The sequence below is a fragment of the Chelmon rostratus genome, chromosome 16 (genome assembly GCF_017976325.1).
Source record: "Chelmon rostratus isolate fCheRos1 chromosome 16, fCheRos1.pri, whole genome shotgun sequence".
In the NCBI taxonomy this organism is placed as follows: Eukaryota; Metazoa; Chordata; class Actinopteri; order Chaetodontiformes; family Chaetodontidae; genus Chelmon; species Chelmon rostratus.
In genome coordinates, this window is record NC_055673.1 from 10,356,246 (window position 1) to 10,375,823 (window position 19,578).

Consider the following 19,578-nt stretch of genomic DNA (forward strand, 5'->3'; position numbering starts at 1 on the left):
ACCTCTCTGAAATATGATCAATAGCCGGTTTTTCTGATAACATCTTCCATCCATCTAAACTGAAAACAGAGCATCAACCCAATTTATCACTTTTATTCAATTTTCCGCAAGGTCAACGCTAAATCAAATTAATTCTGGAGAAACTTGATAGCCTCCCTAGGTGTTTACTGAATTACATCTATTTGATCTCATCTTGAAGTTTCTGGGTGTAACTGCGTACTCATCGCACATTTCAAGAAGTCAGACTGTGCAGAATTTAATTATAGCTTAGTCTCACTACCCATTAGTGTACGTGCAGCTGGTAATCACATGATTTGATTTACCGAACCACACCTGTGACTTCTCTGCAGAGAGTGTTGAAAGAATACAAAGAAGTTTTCATTCAGTTCAGAGCTGAATCATATTCTCATTCACAGATGTTAAAGAATGAAAGGAGTCATTGTTGGTTTACCTCTGAACAGATTTTAAAGGTGCGTTCATACAGTGTTCATCCAGAGTCCTACATATGAAGGCTCAAGCATATTTACAGAACATAGAGATATATACAGTCTTTATATAGAAAACAAAACTACTAACAAAAATAATCATCTTTTTTATAGCAGCAAAAAAAAGAAGAAACTAAAAGAGAAATGTATATTTACATCTTTTTTCTCAAATAACAAGGCATGTTATATATAGTACACTGTGCATACTTGCTTTCCCATTCTTTAAGTATTCTTCTTGATTTAATCTCTGTGAAGATCAAAGCATATAGGCATCTCCCTCCCCCGTCGTTAACACACAGCTTACTCACAGGCAGAGCCACACACACACGCACACACACACACACACACACACACGCACGCACACACGCACGCACAGAGTCTGGCCAGGTTGGACTAACTGCATGGCTGCCACGCTGCTGCCACTGTCAGCTGCTGGCTGGAAACAAGAAACAGCATCACCATGATCAGGACGGTGGAGCCAACATGGCTGCCACTGAAGAAGTGCAAAGGCCAAACTCTCGTGTGTGGCTCCGCCTAAAAATTCAAATCGATACACACACACAAGACATTTTCTAGTTGAGTTAAAACACCAGAACAGTAAAGACTCGTAAATAACCTCCGGTATTGCAGCCATCGATTCCAGAGTTAAGTGTAAACCAGGTGATTGCAACAGAGAACAAGAACCAAAAACGAACACTGAGATGACATTCGGAAAACACACTCCTGCCTTCTGCTGTGCATGCTGAGCAGCTGTGAGACGACTGCTCACACACACACACAAACACACACACACAAACACACAATCCAGTCCGCTTCTGTAACATCTCCCGTAACAGCGAATATAGCTTTCATGATTTCTTTTGGAAACTAAGAGAAAAGTGTCCTTTACAGACAAGAAAGCTAAAAAAAAAATAAATATCCACAGTTATTTTTTTTTCTTCCTTTTGCAACACACAACTCTTTTTTTTGTTTTTTAACTTATTATGTGCAAGTTCTGTGCAATGTCAGATCCCCACCCACCCCCGACCCCCTCCGGCTTGTCGAACATCAAAACAAAAATGATTTCGGCTGAAATCACTTCACATTCATTGACTTTTAAAAAAAAAAAAAATATTGAAGCCACAAGATGGAATCAAAGGTAAGAACTCAATCTCCCAGCAGGCCGAGCTGCTGTCTGAACATTCCACAGTCTGCGGCAAAAAGGCTCGGGACACGAAGAACGAAAGAAAAGACCTCCCACTGCATCGGAAGAGAAACACTCAAGTTACACTTCAAGTATTCGCGGCCTGGAGTTCCTCGCCTACACTTTTAACAAGGGACGACACACATCTTGTCCTTTAACGAGATGCGCGCCGCCTAAAAAAAAAAAAAAAAAAAAGGTCACGCGCTTGTTAAGAGTGTACTGACCTGGACCGAGCACAATGCTTCGGCTAAAAGAGTACATGTTGTTTTTTTTATCTTTACACGTTTAAGTTCAAACAAAAAGACACAAACATCCAGCCATGCATTAGAAAATACATCCCTGACCTATTAGGACAATAAAGAAAAGAGCTTGAGTGATTTGTACAGAGTCATACTTTGGTGTTCCACACATGCATATTGCTGTTGTCACATGCAAACCTCCCAAACCCAAAGTTTTTTTTTTAAGCTTCATGTTTTTCCTTAAACCGAAGTTGCGTGTCCATTTTTTTATCCAGGATATTTTATTGCCCTAGTTTTGACAGAAGCCACTCAAGAAATCTGGCATCTGTCTCTCCTCGTCTTTTCTCATCGTCCCATCCCTGCTTTTTTTTTTTTTTGTCCCAGCACCACAGCCAGAGCAGGGTCAACCCAGGAAGCAAAATACTGTCTCTAGTCTCTCTGCTCTGCTCTGGGACTGACTGAATGTACCTGAAATAATGGAAGGAATCTATTTTGTGAAAAACAGGGTCAAACCAACCAACACCAACACACGTCCAAGTGAAAAAAATCAGAAAATCAGTGAGTGAATTCTCGACTAAAACCCCCATAAAATTTAAAATAAGCCTCTCCACTAAATGCTTTAATACGCACTAAAATAAAACGTTCTTTCATTACTAAATGAAGTCACTGCAATTTACATTTCAATTCCTTTCAATATGCGTGTTTCAGCTGATTGAGCTGAAAGGAAAACTGACCCAAATCCACAGCTGTTCGGCCTGACAGACGCAGGGGGGGAAAAAAAGGATTTCACCACCACAAACAACCCTGTTCTGCCCACAGGAGCCTCACACAGCCCTCTCCCCCGGCTGATTCAGAGGCCGCTATTGCAACGAAACATCTGATTTGTCAGAAAACAAACAACACAATAAAATTCAATCTTTCATTTTGTCTATTTTGTCTATCTAACTACATTTTTTTTTTGCTATTGACACACTCCAAAGATTAAGATTTAACAGTGTTGGCCAGCTCTCAGTATCAATCCCTATAATGAGAGTTTCAATTCATGCAGCTTGTATCTGTGCAGGTTATTTGTCTCGTTACTGTGTGTGAATGTTAGCAGGGTCAAAGTAAAGCTAAACTCAACACTTTTACTTCCTCATCAACGATCTCAGCGCCGCCGCCGCCCGCCCTCGTAAAACAGCAGACGCAGCCGTTTTGTTAAACTGGAGTTTGGGATGTCTTATGACACTAATGAAATCATATATTATGGGTGAAACCTTTTCTGTAATTTGGCAAACTATTCTTGATATTTTGTAGTTTTTCAGGGAATAAAGTCAATTTGATTGTACTTACTCTGCTTTCTTTTAAAATTTTTGATGAAGATAATTTTGCAACATTTCAAATTTTGCCTGAGCATTAAGCTACAGCCAAATGGTGCTTATCTTAGCTTAGCATAAAGACTGGTAACAGGGGGAAACAGCTAGCCTGACCAAACGTAACCAAACATAACAAATTCCACTCACCATACCCCCGTTTCCAGCCTTTATGCTACGCTAAGCAACACTACAAGGATTTATTTCTCTTCTCTTACATAATGTAGGCCCAGGAAACATGAGGTTTCCATAATTTCCTCTTAATATATCCAGGATCCATTCTGACATTTTTGTCTTATTCCAGACCGTCAATTACTGGATCTACTGGAGCTGAACAGTGTCGGGAAGCTCCGTCCCGCTGGAGTCCTAAGACAAACAACTCAAACACCCTAAAGTCTTAAAGAGGATTTCAAACAACTTCTCAAACAGAATGCTATTTGACATTCTTTCAACAATGGCTCAGCTAATGTGCAGCTAGTGACAAACATTGTGCTAACAACTCCACACCTTTCTTCTCTTCTCCTCTGCTGTTTGGTTTCTCTCTCTTCTCTGGTCCTCCTCTAACATGCAGCATGTAGGTTAGTCTGATTATTCAAAACAAACACAGGCATCATTCTGGGCCCTCAAAAAAAAAACCAAAAAAAAAAAAAAAACCAGGAAAATAACATTTTGGGATTTTAATGCCCTGTATACTGCGCATATTGCATTTATGCTCTTTCTCTCTTTCCTGGAATTTCTCTCATCTGTATGTTTGACTTTCAATATACAGGCAGCTTTATGCTCAAGCTCTCAAATATTGTCAACTTTGCTGAAGGCTAAAGCACTCCTGCCATGTGGAGGAGGGTGATAAAACTAAACAAAACAACACCTGCAATCAATTTGAGGACTCAAGATGAATCATTTTCCCTCAGGAATCGGGCTTCAGGCTCCTAATGTCAGAAATGCCACTTCCAAAAGTCTCTAGAGTCTTAAAGCTACTGTCACAGAGTGCTGTAAAAGTCCCGCAAAGCAGTGTGTGTTGTTGGGTTTATTTTGGTGAACACAAACAGACGTGCGCACTCTCGTCCATCAGCTTCCGCATTGCGGAGCAAAGATTCGAACGAGCCGATTCCACAGTGAGGAAGAACAATTTTCAGCATTTTTGAATGATTGCAGCTTCGAGGACCAGTGTTCATTAGCGATGTCCATTATTCAGGTGTTCATTCGATTGTCCCCAGATGAAGAGGTGTGTGTGCGTATGTGTGTGTGTGTGTGTGTGTGTGTGTGTGTGTGTGTGTGTGTGTGTGAGTCCCCTGAAGTTTCCTGTCCAGGCGGCTGCTCAGTAGCACCTCCTAGAGGCCCTGAGAGACAGAGACGACCTCTCTTTAAAACCGTGACCAATGGATTTCTCACTTCTGGACGACCTTGTCGGATCACTCAAATGTCCATGATGGCTAAGAGGAAGGAATTTCGACGGCGGCCGAAACGGCGCTGGGACCAGAATGCTTTTCTGTAGGGCAGATTGGTCTGGTCTAACACTGGTCCCACAGATTGAGTGGTTTTCTTCAGCAAATCAAGACGCACCGAATCAGAAAAAAGCCTGTTAAAGCAAGAACAGACACCAAGAGTGGACCAAACTCCTCTCTCCTCTCTGTGTCTGTAAACTCCAGCATGAAGAAGATGGCAGCACATCCTCAAGTCTTTCTATCAGTGCCAATTTTGAAAGTGGAATTTTGTTGTTTCTGCAGCAAAGCGTTTGTCAACTTAGCCGGCCAATCACAGAGCAGACTCATTCTCCATGTGACAGGAAGTGGTGGTGGTGGTGGCCTTGCCTTCCTTGTTGAGTTTCAGGAAGCTAGGTTTCTCTATTGCCACGGTAACAGCCCCGTCGTTGCTGTTGGGATTTTCCAGCGTTGTCAAGGCCCGTTTCTCTGAGGCTTTGGCTGAGTCCCCCTCCCTGTCAATCATAATTAAAATCACAACTGTTAGGACTGCATGTACGTAAGCTGCCGCCTGTAGCTTCATATTTCATGGACAGAGCGGTCTCAGTCTTATCACCTAACTCTTGGCAGGAAGGCAAATACATGTTGTTTTCTAAGAGTTTCTCACCGGTTATTTGGAGTCGGGTAAATAACCAGGAAGAAGGCAGTGAGGAATCCGAGGAGGGAGCCCCCAGAGGCCACCATAGGAATAACACGGACACTGCCAACCGCTTCCACTACAGCACCCAGAGCTGAGGCCACCAGAATCTGACTGATGTACACCTACAAAATGACAAATGATCATAGAACGACATGGTCTTTTTAGCCTACTGTAGCATTCACACAAGATCTATAATACCACAAAGATTGAATTCATTCACAATACAAACACTCACCTGGCAGGATAAGATGGCACAGTCGATGCCAAAGCCTCTCCGGGAGTTACCTGGACTGTGCTGGATGTACTGCAGGAGGCAGACAAAGTTACAGTTAATGACTGCCACTGAAAGATACACATAATGTGTTTGAGGAAAAAGTAATAGAAAATGTTGGAACAGGAACAGATCATTCCTCTTGAGCATAACTCATCCTGATGCATGTTTTTCTGACATCTTCAACTTGAAAAGCTGCCATCTTTAGTTTGCTAGCAGCTTAAAAAATGTCTGTACCTCTTTCATTTCGTGATACTGTCCCAGGAGAGCATAAGGACAGTAGGAGATACTCATGGAGATGATACCCATGCTGCTAATCATCACCATGGCAACATACACATTAGGGAAGATTGCCATGACAGCCGTTCCTATGGAGGGGAAAAGCAAAAATTTTAGAGATACTGAACAGCTGCTCACATCTATTTTTGTTCAGTTGTATTTATGCAGGGATTAATGCTGTGGGTCGTACCTATGGAAAATCCAAGTGTTCCCAGGATGTAGATGACCTTAATGCTCAGGTCAAAGTTGTCGAGGTACTTCTGAAGGATGGCTGGAAAGCGCAGATTAGTTGAGTGGTTAGTCCAGAGTTTAATGGCATGATGTGCTAATCTTTGAAAGAGTGTTTTCTTGAAGACAGTAAGCAACCTAACGTGGAGGTGTGTATGCATGTGACGAGGTGTATTCCTATGTGCTTGTTCTGTGTGTTACCTGAGCATGTCGCAGCTGTCATGGCATATATAACCAGTCCCCAACATCCCATCTGAACTCCTTTGTGATAATTTTCCAGCGAAGTAGAGTTAGCAGGAGCCTGAGAGAGAGAAAACCAGGCTTAACAGACTATCAGAGACAAAGTAAGTGAATTTAAGGGAGGTGCAGGGATGTATCTGTGTATCCTTCTCTTACGGTAGGATCTCCATGGTAGATGACTTGTCCCATGAAGTCAGTGAAGAAGACGGCCTCAGCGATAATGGAGAACCAGGTGAGCAGGTGACAGGCGCACAGGCGCAGCAGCTCCGGAGGCATCTTCAGCATGGAGAGCCACAGCAGTCGCACGGTGGTCTCAACCTAGACGAGAGGAGGCGGGATCAATCAAAAACAGACACTTCACATATTGCAAAGAAATGATAGAGATTCATTGCATTCATGGTTAGAGGATAGCATACTCACCTCTCCTTCCTCGCTCTCTGTATCTCCGCTGGAGGAGTTGGTGTTTCCGCTGCGGTGCCTGTTTCTCTGTCTGCTCCTCCTTCTGTGCCTGGCCTCCACTTCGTACAGGTCGTTCATGCTGCGAGACGGCTTGATGAGAAAGGCGGCGTTGGCCCGGCGGTAGCGGTAGCGGTGGCTCCCAACTCGACCGTAGTAGGAGAAGGTGCAGGACGGCTGGCGGTAGAAGGTGTGACGGTGGCGCGGCTGCCGCATGGGGGCTCCAGTACTGGCAGCTGGAGTAAGAGACAGTTTATGGGATATCATTAAATGGCTGTTCATTATTTGGCTTGTGTGTTCTTCAATTCTATATTCAGTTATTATAATGTTTTGTATTTCTATTCTATTTTATTCTTTTTTTCAATTCCAATAAGTGTCCCATATTAAAACAGTTCAGAAGAAAAAATATATCTAAACAAATGATTTATTTCTTCATTTTCTAAATACTTTTCTCAAACACATGAACATTTTAAGGGGAAGAGTTTGATATTTTGGAATATTAATGCCTCTCTCATATAGGTAGCATACAGTATATACACAGTTGGTTAGCTTACCTTGTTTTACATTTTGGTTTTTGTTCAGATTAAACAGACCATACGCGTTTTCATAAGTGAGATTTAGAGGAGATGTCTCCAGTCTTTATGCTAAGCTAAGCTAAATGGCTGCTGGCTGTGGCTTCGTATTTAACAAACAAAGTGTTGTCAGTCTCCTCAATTAACTCTTCACCAAAAAGCAAATAAGAGCTTTTCCCAAATGTGGAACTATTCCTTTAAATATATCAAGGGCATTGCTGTAATTAGAGAGATTCAAGACAAACGCTTCAATATGAAGTCACAATAAATGAGTTTAAATAATCGCTTTCAATAGTAGTAGTTAAAACATCAATGACAACAAAATGGTTTAATTCATTTAGAATTACAATTTCTTTATTTTATTTTGATATTTTTATTGAGTAAAATACAACATGAAAATACCAACCTTTGACCATTCCAGCGCGATGTGCCTGTCCCTTAGAGCTCAGCCTGTTACTGTTAATTCTGTCAGCATTAGTTACACTGGCTAACAGCCGCCCGTTCAGCGTCCGCTGCTCATTGAGCTGATTGTTTAGCAGCGCCTCCTGACCGTCGTCATTCTCCATTTCCTGTAGGAAAGCTGAGAGGCGGGAGATCCTGGGGTTGGGAGCGTGCGTTTGGTGGTTGTTGGCTTGGAGGCGGAGCAGGTCCTGACTTCCTGTACTGCTGCTGCGTCTGATGTTGCCGAAGCGTGGGGGCGGAGTGCTGCGATTGGGGTTGAAGAAGGAGGTCGTGGGAGGCGAGCCGTGGTAGGGTGAGAGGCGGTCGGCGAAGATGGACGGCTCTAGGTGGCACAAGAACAGAGCATCGTGGTCCAGGTGGTCGAGGGTGGCGTCTGCCATGGCGAGAACGCTGTCACTTTTACCTGAAGACAGATGCGGAGAGGGGTGATTAGATTTAGATTTCAGAGAAAACAAGTAGAAAGTAAAGAACAGTAAACATTTTTTTCTGATTTGTAACCAAGCAAATATTGACAGGTATTTTTATCTACTGTTTTTGCTTTGTTATTATCGATTAGTTTAAGAGGTTGATTTCCTTTAAATGTGAAAAGCTAGCAATCATATTAACTGCCTGGGGCTAATGTGTTGCATAAACAACACTGGAAGTACTGTTGGGCTAACTGCTACGGATTATATTTCTTCTTACTTTTACTCTTGTGGTCTCTCTGTGTACGCTCATCATACAGCATCATCCCTATGCTTTGTCATTCCAGTTTCCTTGTGTTTGTTTTTGCTGTTGCTTATTATATCTTATATTTTTTCTGATTTGTTATCACCATAATTGAATCTGTTGCCCAATTGTCACAGTTGCATGACTGCTTCCTCAAAGGTCAACTTCTGTCTTTAACCTTTACTGGAGGTGCAGTTTGTTTTGTGTAGCTGTCCCGATGGATAAAAACCTGCAGGCTTGTTCGACTCTCTCTGACAGATGAACCACTGATCTAGATTGTCTATAATACCCTGAATTATCTCTTTTGGGAAGACACAGAGACACAGACACAAAATAAGACTCCTGTGTTATTGTTTGATGAGGAAATAAATGAATGAAAATGAAATTGTGACAGCTGTGATAAACATAGCTGAAATCTCTAAATAACAAGGAAAGAAGCTTCTTTGCGTCCTGTCCTATCTCCTTAAGTCTTGGAAACACGGGACCATCAGATATTCTCATCCCACAACTGCCAAATTTCTTTGGATTTGAAGAGAAAAATATCAGATTCAGCAAAAGAGGAACCTGTGAACCTACTTCTCACAAGCTCCACCTCGAGGAAGTCCATGTCCATATCCCCACGCTCCGACTGGTCGTCTCCATAGGGGTCATAGAGGTCGTAGGTGTCCATCGTTTCATCCTCTCCGATCAGTTCCAGCTTGGGGGCGAGGAGTCCAGTCCTGCCGTTGGCCGATGGTTGCGCATTGGTGCGATCTGGGCTCTCCTGGTGAGAAGACAATAATAATAATAAGACAATAACAGTCATAGAAAACCAAAGTCTAAGGGCTGTTTTCTTTTTTACCTAAAACTGAATTTTAGACAGTGCGCACACACACACACACTCATGCACTGTACCTGGTCCAGCCTGTCATGAGCAGAGTACTGCTGCTCCTCAATGCTGAAGAGATGTAACACCACAGAGACAGAGAAGAGGATGGCAGCGAAGAAGAACAGGATCTGCTCCTGGGACTTGAAGGCTGCTCCAAGGAAGGTGTGTGTCCAGTCTAAACCTCCGAGAGCGTAGCCCACCGCGCCACCAAGACCTGCACGCATGGACGAACGGACATAAGCAGAAAAGGTGTCTGATCTAATTTTCTCTACTGGTGCTTGTCCATGCAATTACCATATCAAAATCCCACCACAGCTACATGTGTGTATGTGTCAGATGTCAGCGATACCTGCTGAGGCGGCGTGGATGTTAAGCGCCATGTCCTGTTCCTCTGTGTCTGCAACGTCTAGCAGGTACGCTCTGATTGGTCCCTCTGTTGCATCCGCACAAAAGTCCAACACCACCACCCCCAGCACGGTAAGAACGATCCCTATTGGTTGTCTCCCCTGCTCGTCGCCCATAGACAGACCTAATGGAGACAGACACAAATGAAATGTGTGTTTGTTGTTACTATGCACCAAACAATGAACAGCTGTCATAATTAGCGTATTAATTCTTGAGTTATGGCTAAAAACGTGTTTTCTGTCACCACCAAAAACTCCAAATCCCTGTGTCAAAGTGAGGGTGTGTGCTAAATTTTGAGAAATTCCCTCGAGGCGTCCCTGAGATATAGCATTCACAAGAATGGGTTGTACATACAGACGGACAGACTGATCAAAAACACAACTGTCGCCGGCGCAGAGGAATAAAAAGAATACATAAACATGAACAAATGAATATTAGAATAGGAAATACACTTCCCTACACCCACACACAAACATCTGGCATTGTTATGCTGATGTAACCCTGGTCAGAGCTGCATATGTGATCAATAACCGAGTTATACTGAGTTATAACAGCTGCACACCACAAGCACAAAGACATACAGAAATGGGTCACTGCACATTACCCATGCTGCTTTTCATGACCTTCTGTGTCTCATTACATTTGTGACCCAGTCGTCCCCTCGAGCTACTGTGTTTGTGTCTGACGGCCTGAGAGAGAAATTGCATGAATGGATGAAAACAACACAGACTGACATGGGAAAGCTTTAGTAACCTGTATGTAAATGTGTGAGTGTGTGTGTGTGTGTGAGAGAGAGAGAGCGATATCACAGGCAGTGTGACGCAGCATGACTTTACAAACTGTAATGCATTAATGTCGGGGAAACAAAACGTTCATAGAAAGAACAGCAGAGTGTGTGTGTGTGTGTGTGTGTGTGTGTGTGTGTGTGTGTGTGTGCGCGTGTGTGTCAGACAATGGAGCGACACTACTCACTAGCCTGGCAGACAGACAGGAAGTGAATTGTGATTGGTGGAAAGGAGGAAGCAAACAGGAAGCATTTCCCTGTGAACTGCCTGCTCCTGTGTTCCCATGTCAACACATACGCACACACAAGCGTGTACACACACACTCATACAGGTTACTATAGTTTTCCCATGTCACCCGGTGTCGTTCACACACATTCATATACTGTATATACAGCCACGGAAATGTACACTTTCTCTCTCATTTCTCTCACACAGATACAGGTCACTGGTCTTTTCCCATGTCAACCCAGCTGGCAAGGCGCTCACACACACACACACACACACACACACACACACACACACACACACACACACACACACACACACACACACACACACACACACACACACACACACACACACACACACACAAACGTACCCTGGTGCCCTAAAATGACCTGGGTGCCAACCTCTGTGCAGAAGAATGGAGGTAGAACAAAATAGAATTGAATAGAACTGAATAGAATATGCTGACTGAAAACAGTTCACACAGCTCTCGCTCTTGTTATTTATAACTCCTTTGACAATTCATTTCACTTTGTTCTATTTACAGACATTTAAAGGCCCGGTCAGCTATTGTTACACTGGACATTTTTCACCCGTTTGGTCCGCATCTGAACGTGGAACATTTACACACCACTGAGACTCACTAGAGATGCACCAATATCGGGTTTAGGACTAATAATGATCACTGAGGCTGTGGGCAATACTAAGCTGGTAACCGCTAACATTACTCTTCCTATTGCTGTAATAGCTGTAATGTGATTAGATAAGTACATTTTCCCACTGTTAAGACAATTTTTCTAAAAACAAATTGTAGTTAGCATCAAATAAACCTTATTAATGACTAGTTAGCATCAAATAAGCCTTATTAATGACATTCTTCTTTACAGTATCTTTATCTCTCTTTAAGAGCTAAGAGGCAGCAGTGCAATTACCTGCCTGTAACATTATTATATTTGCCATGCTGCTATTTTAAGAAAAGGCTCCTCATTATAAGACGTAATCATCATCCAAAATGTAATTATGGAAACAGAATAATTCAAGATACTATATCACACACGGATATCACATTCATCCCTGTAATCCAGGCCAAGTGTGGTCTGATAATTATCCACTGGAGTGCTGCACACTAATTAATCAGCAATAATGTAAACTCAATTAAAGTGACATGTCATTCACTTCCTTTTGCCTGATTTGATGCACAAGACATACTCAGAGGCAAAAAGATATTACATTCAGACCAAACTGGGTCGGTAAAAAATTCGTAAAACACAGCTTCAAAACAGAATAGAATGGTTAACAATTAAATGTGTGTATTTCAGTTTCAAAGTCAGATATGTTAACATACTGTATCTTTGATAATTGATTGAGCCATTTATCAACGAAAATGGTAAAAGCACAAACACAAGGTTTTGCTTTTCTCAGTTTTGCATGATTAACTTCGGACTGGTTGGACAAAACAAGAAATTTGTAGTAATGAAAGTAATGAAGAGGTTAATCAATAATGACAGTAGGCTGCACATAATTAATTAATGTAACAGAATAAAGAAGACAATATCTGCATCGATTTTAATGCTTTTTTTCAGAACCGTCCATTTGTAAGTCCAATAACATTATAAGAGTGCTTTGCCAAAGCCTAAAAGACCTAAAAATTTAATTTCAGTGGCCTCAATTTTCAGGTTGATATTATAAAGTCTGATGAAGAAAAATAGTGTGTGTGATAATACATAACTTAAAGATGCCATATTCTAGTCCCAATGCTTTTCGACAAGTTGAGCCTAAAGCCTGCCAGCTTTAAAAGTTTTAAAAGTACAATCTGATCTGGTGTCTGTGACAAAACCATTAGTCAGCAACAGTCTATGGGTCCACAGCAGCCAAGCTTCCTATGCTCCCTATCCACTGTCTAGAGCTGACAAATAGTTATTATCTAAATCCACTGTGAAACGTCCTGCTGCCCTTGACTAAAACCTTCTCCCTGGTCCTTTTCACCTGAATAGTTTGCATCTGATTCAGGCTCAAACTGGTGCGGTCTTACAGAATTTGTTTGCTGTCTGTTGCTATTGTGCAACACAGAGAGTTGATGTGTGTGCAAAAAGGATGTGGTGATAAAAAAGAAAAAGTGAGGTCTAAAAATAGCTGCTGACTCCATCGTCACTCATCTTGACCATCTTTAAATTCAACCATCGCTGATTGCACAACCCTTCCATAGCGGTCGTCTTTGTGTATGTGTACATGTGTGCAGGAGGGCGTGGTTAATGACAGTGTAACTGGAACTATGCTGATAGTTAGCCCAAAGATCAATATCTGTGTGGCATGATTGACAACTGATCAATCTGTTTGATTGGATTGGATGAATATGTCCTTGGATTGACCTTTGGATGATGCAATAAGCTGCGGGTGAGGCTGAGGGTAACATCAAACTCTCGGCGAACGACGCTCCACTGATTCTAGGAGGGATGCCGTCCTGTTCATTTATTTCCTCTGTGGCGCAAGTGCATGCTGGGTAAAAACCACAGTGTTGACAGAGTTCGGGGTTCAGTTCCCACTGAGGCCCTCATAGTCTCAAGTGGTTTAGATAACGGCGCTCAGCAGATGGCACATAGTAAATGTCTGTATTTTTAGACATCATGTACGTCACAGTGCCAGACCATGAATTTGTTTTTGGAATTAAAGCTGCAAATAAACGACTTGTATGTGATTGCTTTGCTTTTGTTGTTTTTTGTTTCTGTTAGCTATGAAGCTAATAAATACATTGCATGAAAGTCCTGAAAGATGTAAAAATGATGATTCATGTTCTGCTCTTTGCCACAAGTGCAAAGTGGTTCGGCACTTTTCCAAGTATCATGTTTTCTGCTACATGCCTTCAATCCTGAGTGTCTGGCTTGATGTATATCCGCCTTCAGTACGTTTCCAATGTGGTATGAGAACTTACTATCACTGTTTTCCTTAGAAGTTATCCAGTGTAAAGAAACCTAAAAATCTTGTTTGATATATAATAATTTGTTTGGCAATACAGTAAATGTGTCTTTACGACAAACTGCAACTTTATTGACTTGCAAAATTATCTTTTAAATTGACATCATACAAACATCATACATGTTATTCATGGCACAAATCAAATAGGGTCAGGAAATGATTTGTCTTTCACCATTGACGACGGCACACTGAGGCCCTCGTGGCGTCCACTGGATGGGGAGGGACTTCACCTCTCTATGTGTGCATGTTGCTCACCTGACATGTTTGTTTGTTTCAAAATTAGATTAAGTTAATCTGTTTATTTTTACACTTTACCTGCAGTTTAGATATTTGATAATGCTCTAAACCCAATGAAAATGACATTAATCTACCATTTATATAAAAGGTATTTGTTGCTCACCAGTTTGCTCTGACTTTTGTGGAATAACGATGTTCTGCTAATTGTCAAATACTGTTTACAGATGATCTCTGACACCAGCATTTATATACGCGCCGCTCCTCTGGGGCTAATTTCTTCAAAACGACTCCAAATGCCACCAAAGTTGTCTGGGTGAGTAAATGGGCGTATTTAATGCTACAAATAAGGTCCAGGTTGTAAAAAACGAAAGTTATCCTTTAACAGCAAGTTAGTACTTTTTACTGCAGCTGACCACAAAGCCAGAGAGCAGAAATAAACAGATTTTTAGGATAAATAAGATAAGATAACATAAAAGCTTTACGAGCCCTGGTGGATCATTTCCACAGACGTTTTACTGATTTTGAACAAATGTGATTTGGTGCAGCTGAAATTCTGCGTTTTCCAGAACACCAGACACAGAGAAGAAGCATCAATTAACAGCTATATAAGAAAAAAAATGACAAAAAAGGAAATAGCCTCCTGGTTGTTGATTGATTAGTGCAAACCCACCTATCAGCGATCCATTCAGAAACAGAGCCACTCCAATCAGTGTTCCAATACAGAGAGCCAGGATGAACGGCCTCCTCCTGCCCCATCGCAGAGTGCAGCGGTCGCTGGCCGAGCCAATCAGAGGAGTGAACATGAGGCCGAGGACCGGACTGAGGAACCACGTCAGACTGTAGTACTGCTCTGGAAGACCTGCACACAGACAGACAGACATCAGTTATGGACAAAGACGTGGACAGGTGTAGACACAGGTAGAACTCTGCAGGGGTTTCAGGGATTTTCAACCACGCGGAGAGAGACGCAAAAAAATATAACCAACGACTGAGATTTGACCATGAAGTTTTTCTGTCCTCCACCAGGGGGTGCAAGTAACATCTTAATTGTAGGAGTGAGACATAAAATTTTTATTTGACTGGTTTTAATTAAACTGAACGTTTTTCAACTGGAATCAGCATTTAAGACAAGAACAAGGGTGTGCATTCAAATTATGCATTGGCCAAACTGCAATCAAGTGATATCAGTGTACATCACACGAAAAATAATTGTGTTTATTGATTTTATTTTTTAGGGACAATGCACCAAACATTTATTGCATCAGATATAGCTAAATTATTATTATTGTTGTTTTTATACAGACTACAACTTAATTCATATATCAAAGTCAAACTTCATAATAATCCCTGTCTGGCTAATTGAATGGAATTGGCTGTGACAGGTTTACATTTAGTTGACAGCTTATGTTATGTCACAAATATCTAGTTGTTATGATACATCATTTATAATATAATAAAAATAACATTTTCAGTTAATTGCTACATATAATGTATGTATGTAGTTGCAGTCACATGTGCAGCAGAAATCGACTGTTTATGTTGTCACCTCAGTTACCTACGAGGTGACGTGAGGCTGACGGTTTTCAGCATCGTCTGTTAAAACCCAAACAAAGGTTAAAGAGGAGAAAGCCGCAGCAACCGTGCACGGCCGGAGGATTTAGTCACCCTGGATTATCACACAAAGGCCGGCGACATCAACTCCTACGTGCTGCTTAATGCAGAGAAAATGAACAGGAGTGTGGAGACGCAGCGATCAAGTTTCTGGGGCTTTTGTGTTTTGTCTTGTCATCATTTCCCTGTAACTTCTGACAAATGGTATTTAAATAGACTCACTAAACATCTGATTTTCTCTCCTGATTTAAATTCAAAAGAAAATCCATTTCCTGAATAAGACAGATTGGAGCCCAATCTAGATGGTTGTGTACATTTATAACTGAGTACATTTCTGTTATATTAACTTTCCACCGGCGGAAACCAGGTGACACACACGCTTTGCATGACAGGGCGTCAAATTACAATGAGTCAGTGGAAATAACTTGCTTTAACGGACACACACAGGATGCAGCAACATAATGGAAGCGCGTACTGTTCCCTGTTCAGCACACATGCTTTCAATAGCTTTGAATAATATCAGACAACACTGTGCAAACCGATCACACGAGCCTGTCACCAACAGTGCCAGCTTTTAATTAACAGTTACTGTGGGGCAGGAGAACTACTCTTTCAACACACACACATACATTGACATCAGATGGTAATCCACCAATCACACACTCATCATAACACAACACCTGAGTATACACTGAAAAAAAATTTTAAAGACAGAAATGTACATATTTGCTAAATATTCGGAAGAATAAAACAACGTCAATTTTTTTCTTCTTTTCTTTTCTTTTCTTTTTAAATGTTTACTGACAGAAAATCAGAACGTTTGCCTAATTTGAATGACAAAGGCAGGTGTGATCAGCCAATCAGAATCCAAGAGTTGTAGCTGCAAGGGCGTACACCTGTTCTTCACACAAAGTAATTCAAGCGAGTGGTTGAATATTTGATGATACCATCTTTATCAAAGCTGCTTTTGTTAAATTTTTAACTCGTAACATCTCACTTAAAAAAAAAAAAGTTTGCCTTCTCTTTGTTTAAACTTGGTGATGTTTCTGTTTTTTTCTGACGGGCCCCATGTGTTGATTCAGCCCTCATTTCTCAATGGCAGGTGTCCTGCAGGGTTTGTTCAGGACAGTTGCAAAACCTTGTGTACACATAGCTGAAAGCACTTGGGGCTTAAGCAAAAACCTGCACCTAAATATCATTTCTTAAAAGCTACTATAGCGGCAGCAACTGCTGCAGATTGGAGGGGAAGGATCGGGTATAATTCAGGTACAAGTATAAGTCTTTAATTCACTCAGCTCAATACATTTTCAAATAAACTACTTTTATGTGTGAAACACTACACATTATAATTGTGTTGTCCTAACGACTGCTTTAAAACCCACACTATGAAGCGGAACACTCGAGGCTATGAATTTGCAGAGACACTTCCTGTTTTGTGTTCTTGTAACCATTAAACTCATAATTAAATAATTCCTCACACTATAATAGTGTTCTTGACGTTTATGATTGTTTGGTGTATTTGCACTAGGACAAATCAATCATCACATGATGAAATCAGTCATCCCTGAGCCATCACGCGGACATACATCGATGCCAAAATAATAAAATAACGTCAGACTACAGCACGTCCTTGTATGCAGTACAGTGATTTCACCGAGCTGCTGAAAGGAAGAGTCTAGCCAAGTGAAGTCAGCTGAATCTCAAATAATTGAATCAGATCTTAATCATCGTCTCTCTGTCGAACTGCCGCTTAATGCAGCTCACTAAGAAGACAAATATATTAAGTGCCATTTGGCCGCCACATTATCTTTCCCATAAAGAGGCGAGAGAGAGACAGACACTGAAAATATCTACTCTTGCAGTCTGTCCCAATCTTAATAATGTCACTGCTTGCGGTTTGAAGGTACGCCTGCCCAGGCTGGCTCAAATAATGATCAATAGCTCTTTAGAGTTTGGGTAATACTTGTTGGATTGTCAAACAGCGTCTGACTGCAGGTGGTCTGCGTCTGACCATTTTATAATAACTTCCCTTAATGGACAATACATTTACTGCACCAGATATAGCCAAAGGGCAATTTAGGCAGGGGCCACCAGGCTGAGGCTGTAAAACATCTCTTAACTGCACACAACACTTTCTGACAGCCAAAATTATACAGCCAGACCGGACTGCAGCTTTATATTTAACAACATTTTCATTAAACCTCAACCACTGATGAAGGTGTGTTTCTCTCTCTTTGATCACAGCTGCGACTGATCCCGAATCCAGGAATTATTCAAAAACAGGCAAACCCACAAACACATAAACACACACACACAAACACAAAAGGGTATTTTTGATGTTTCATTATACTTTGTGGAAAAGGCAGCTGTGGTGCAACTTCCCAAAAACATCCCATAAAGTGATTTCAAAATTATTTTTTATTAAATCTACATGAATCTCAAAGGAAGAGAGAAAGTAGAGATGTGAACTTGCTGCAGATCAACATGAAGAGGACGCCACTGATATTTCTTTTCTCTACAAACAAAAGAGCTGCAAAGATGGAAGAAGGCCGAAGAGAGAGAGTGAGCTGATGGCGGCTAATTTGATTGAGAGGACATCAGGCTCTTATTAACCTAAAATGCACTTTCGTATTTCTCAAACAGACCTCTTTAACGAGATAAACGTCAATAACTGAGTGCAACGGTATCTAATTATCAAGAGCTGGTCTTAAATGTCCTCACCTGCTGCACATATGTATTAACAGTCAGTTTGAGTTTCTGGATGCAGTTTGAGGTGTGACTCTGTCTGTGGACGGTTTACCTGCCAGCTAAGGCTGCACATCCATTGTAAGAGTCTGACTGGACTGTGAAGCTCATTTGGTTGGTAAATTCAGGGAAATCTTGCATGACTCAACACAGTCCTTGAATGTGATATGTAGTAGATGGAGCTTTTGTCAGCGTTTACGATTTTCTGGAAGTTTGGGAGGGAGCTGTTTGCTGTTGTCACATGAAAACCTCTCTGCTGCAATCACGGTAATGTTCATGTTTTCACCGCTCTTGATGAATCACATGTTTCTCTATCTTTCTCTTGTTGATAAGGAGCCAGAGAGAAGACAAGAAACTGTGGAAAGAGCAGCAGGGACTGAAGGATAGTGTGAATGGATGATATGCATGTTAGAGCAGCAGACCTGGTTGGCCCTTAAAGAGCTTCACAGGGAAAGATGCTGCAGAAAGTTGCGTCAGAGACTGAGGGGAGTGTTTTGGGCTTGTTAGTGTGTTTGTGAATGCAAAGTAAAGACCTTCATGTAAATCGAAAGGATTGCAATGACTTGAGATGCAGCTGCAGGAACTGGCAGGCTAGTTAAGTTTTAGCCAATGTTTGGACATTTTTCACCATGTTAATGATCTACAGGTGGTTTCAAGGCCAAACTTCATCCTCCAATCTACATCATCATAATGATCAACACCCCCATAGGCACGGTCACGGCCTCATGAGTCAGGGAAACTCCTTGTTAGCTTTGATAATACAGAAACTGATATGATAGTGACACATCATCACTGTAACAGCAGCTGCTGACACAAATCACTTGAATCAGCTGCACTGAACATCAACACTGACTGAATCAGCATATTCTCAACACTTTTCCTTTAAAATGGACTCAAACTGCTTATCAATTATCAAAATAGCTGCAAATTCATTTCTGTTGAACATCTAATGAAAATCAGTTCGATCTGCACCATCAGATTGAAAACACAGCTGGTTTCCCTTGATCTTGACATTTTTTAGATCCATATTTTGACTTTCTTTCTGTCAGAGATTACAGACTCCACAGCCAGTGATATATATGGAGATCCCAAACATCATTTCACTGACTTTTAACTATATTTAGACTTTCTAA

The 19,578-nt window shown here is 41.4% G+C and overlaps 1 protein-coding gene across 1 annotated transcript in view; it reads right to left on the reverse strand.

Annotated features, from left to right (window-relative positions):
- Positions 1–2,169: 2,169 nt before the first annotated feature.
- LOC121619427 (solute carrier family 45 member 4) overlaps positions 2,170–19,578 on the reverse strand; it is a 50,457-nt gene continuing 33,048 nt past the window's right edge. Inside the window, exons 4-16 of the mRNA XM_041955143.1 lie at positions 14,760–14,948; positions 9,814–9,993; positions 9,491–9,678; positions 9,173–9,359; positions 7,833–8,291; positions 6,819–7,090; positions 6,555–6,716; positions 6,360–6,459; positions 6,121–6,201; positions 5,889–6,019; positions 5,616–5,684; positions 5,348–5,502; positions 2,170–5,195 (exon numbers count right to left, since the gene is read on the reverse strand). Coding sequence (XP_041811077.1) covers positions 5,015–5,195; positions 5,348–5,502; positions 5,616–5,684; positions 5,889–6,019; positions 6,121–6,201; positions 6,360–6,459; positions 6,555–6,716; positions 6,819–7,090; positions 7,833–8,291; positions 9,173–9,359; positions 9,491–9,678; positions 9,814–9,993; positions 14,760–14,948 — 2,354 coding nt within the window. The 3' untranslated portion in view covers positions 2,170–5,014. The remainder of the gene's footprint in view (positions 5,196–5,347; positions 5,503–5,615; positions 5,685–5,888; positions 6,020–6,120; positions 6,202–6,359; positions 6,460–6,554; positions 6,717–6,818; positions 7,091–7,832; positions 8,292–9,172; positions 9,360–9,490; positions 9,679–9,813; positions 9,994–14,759; positions 14,949–19,578) is intronic.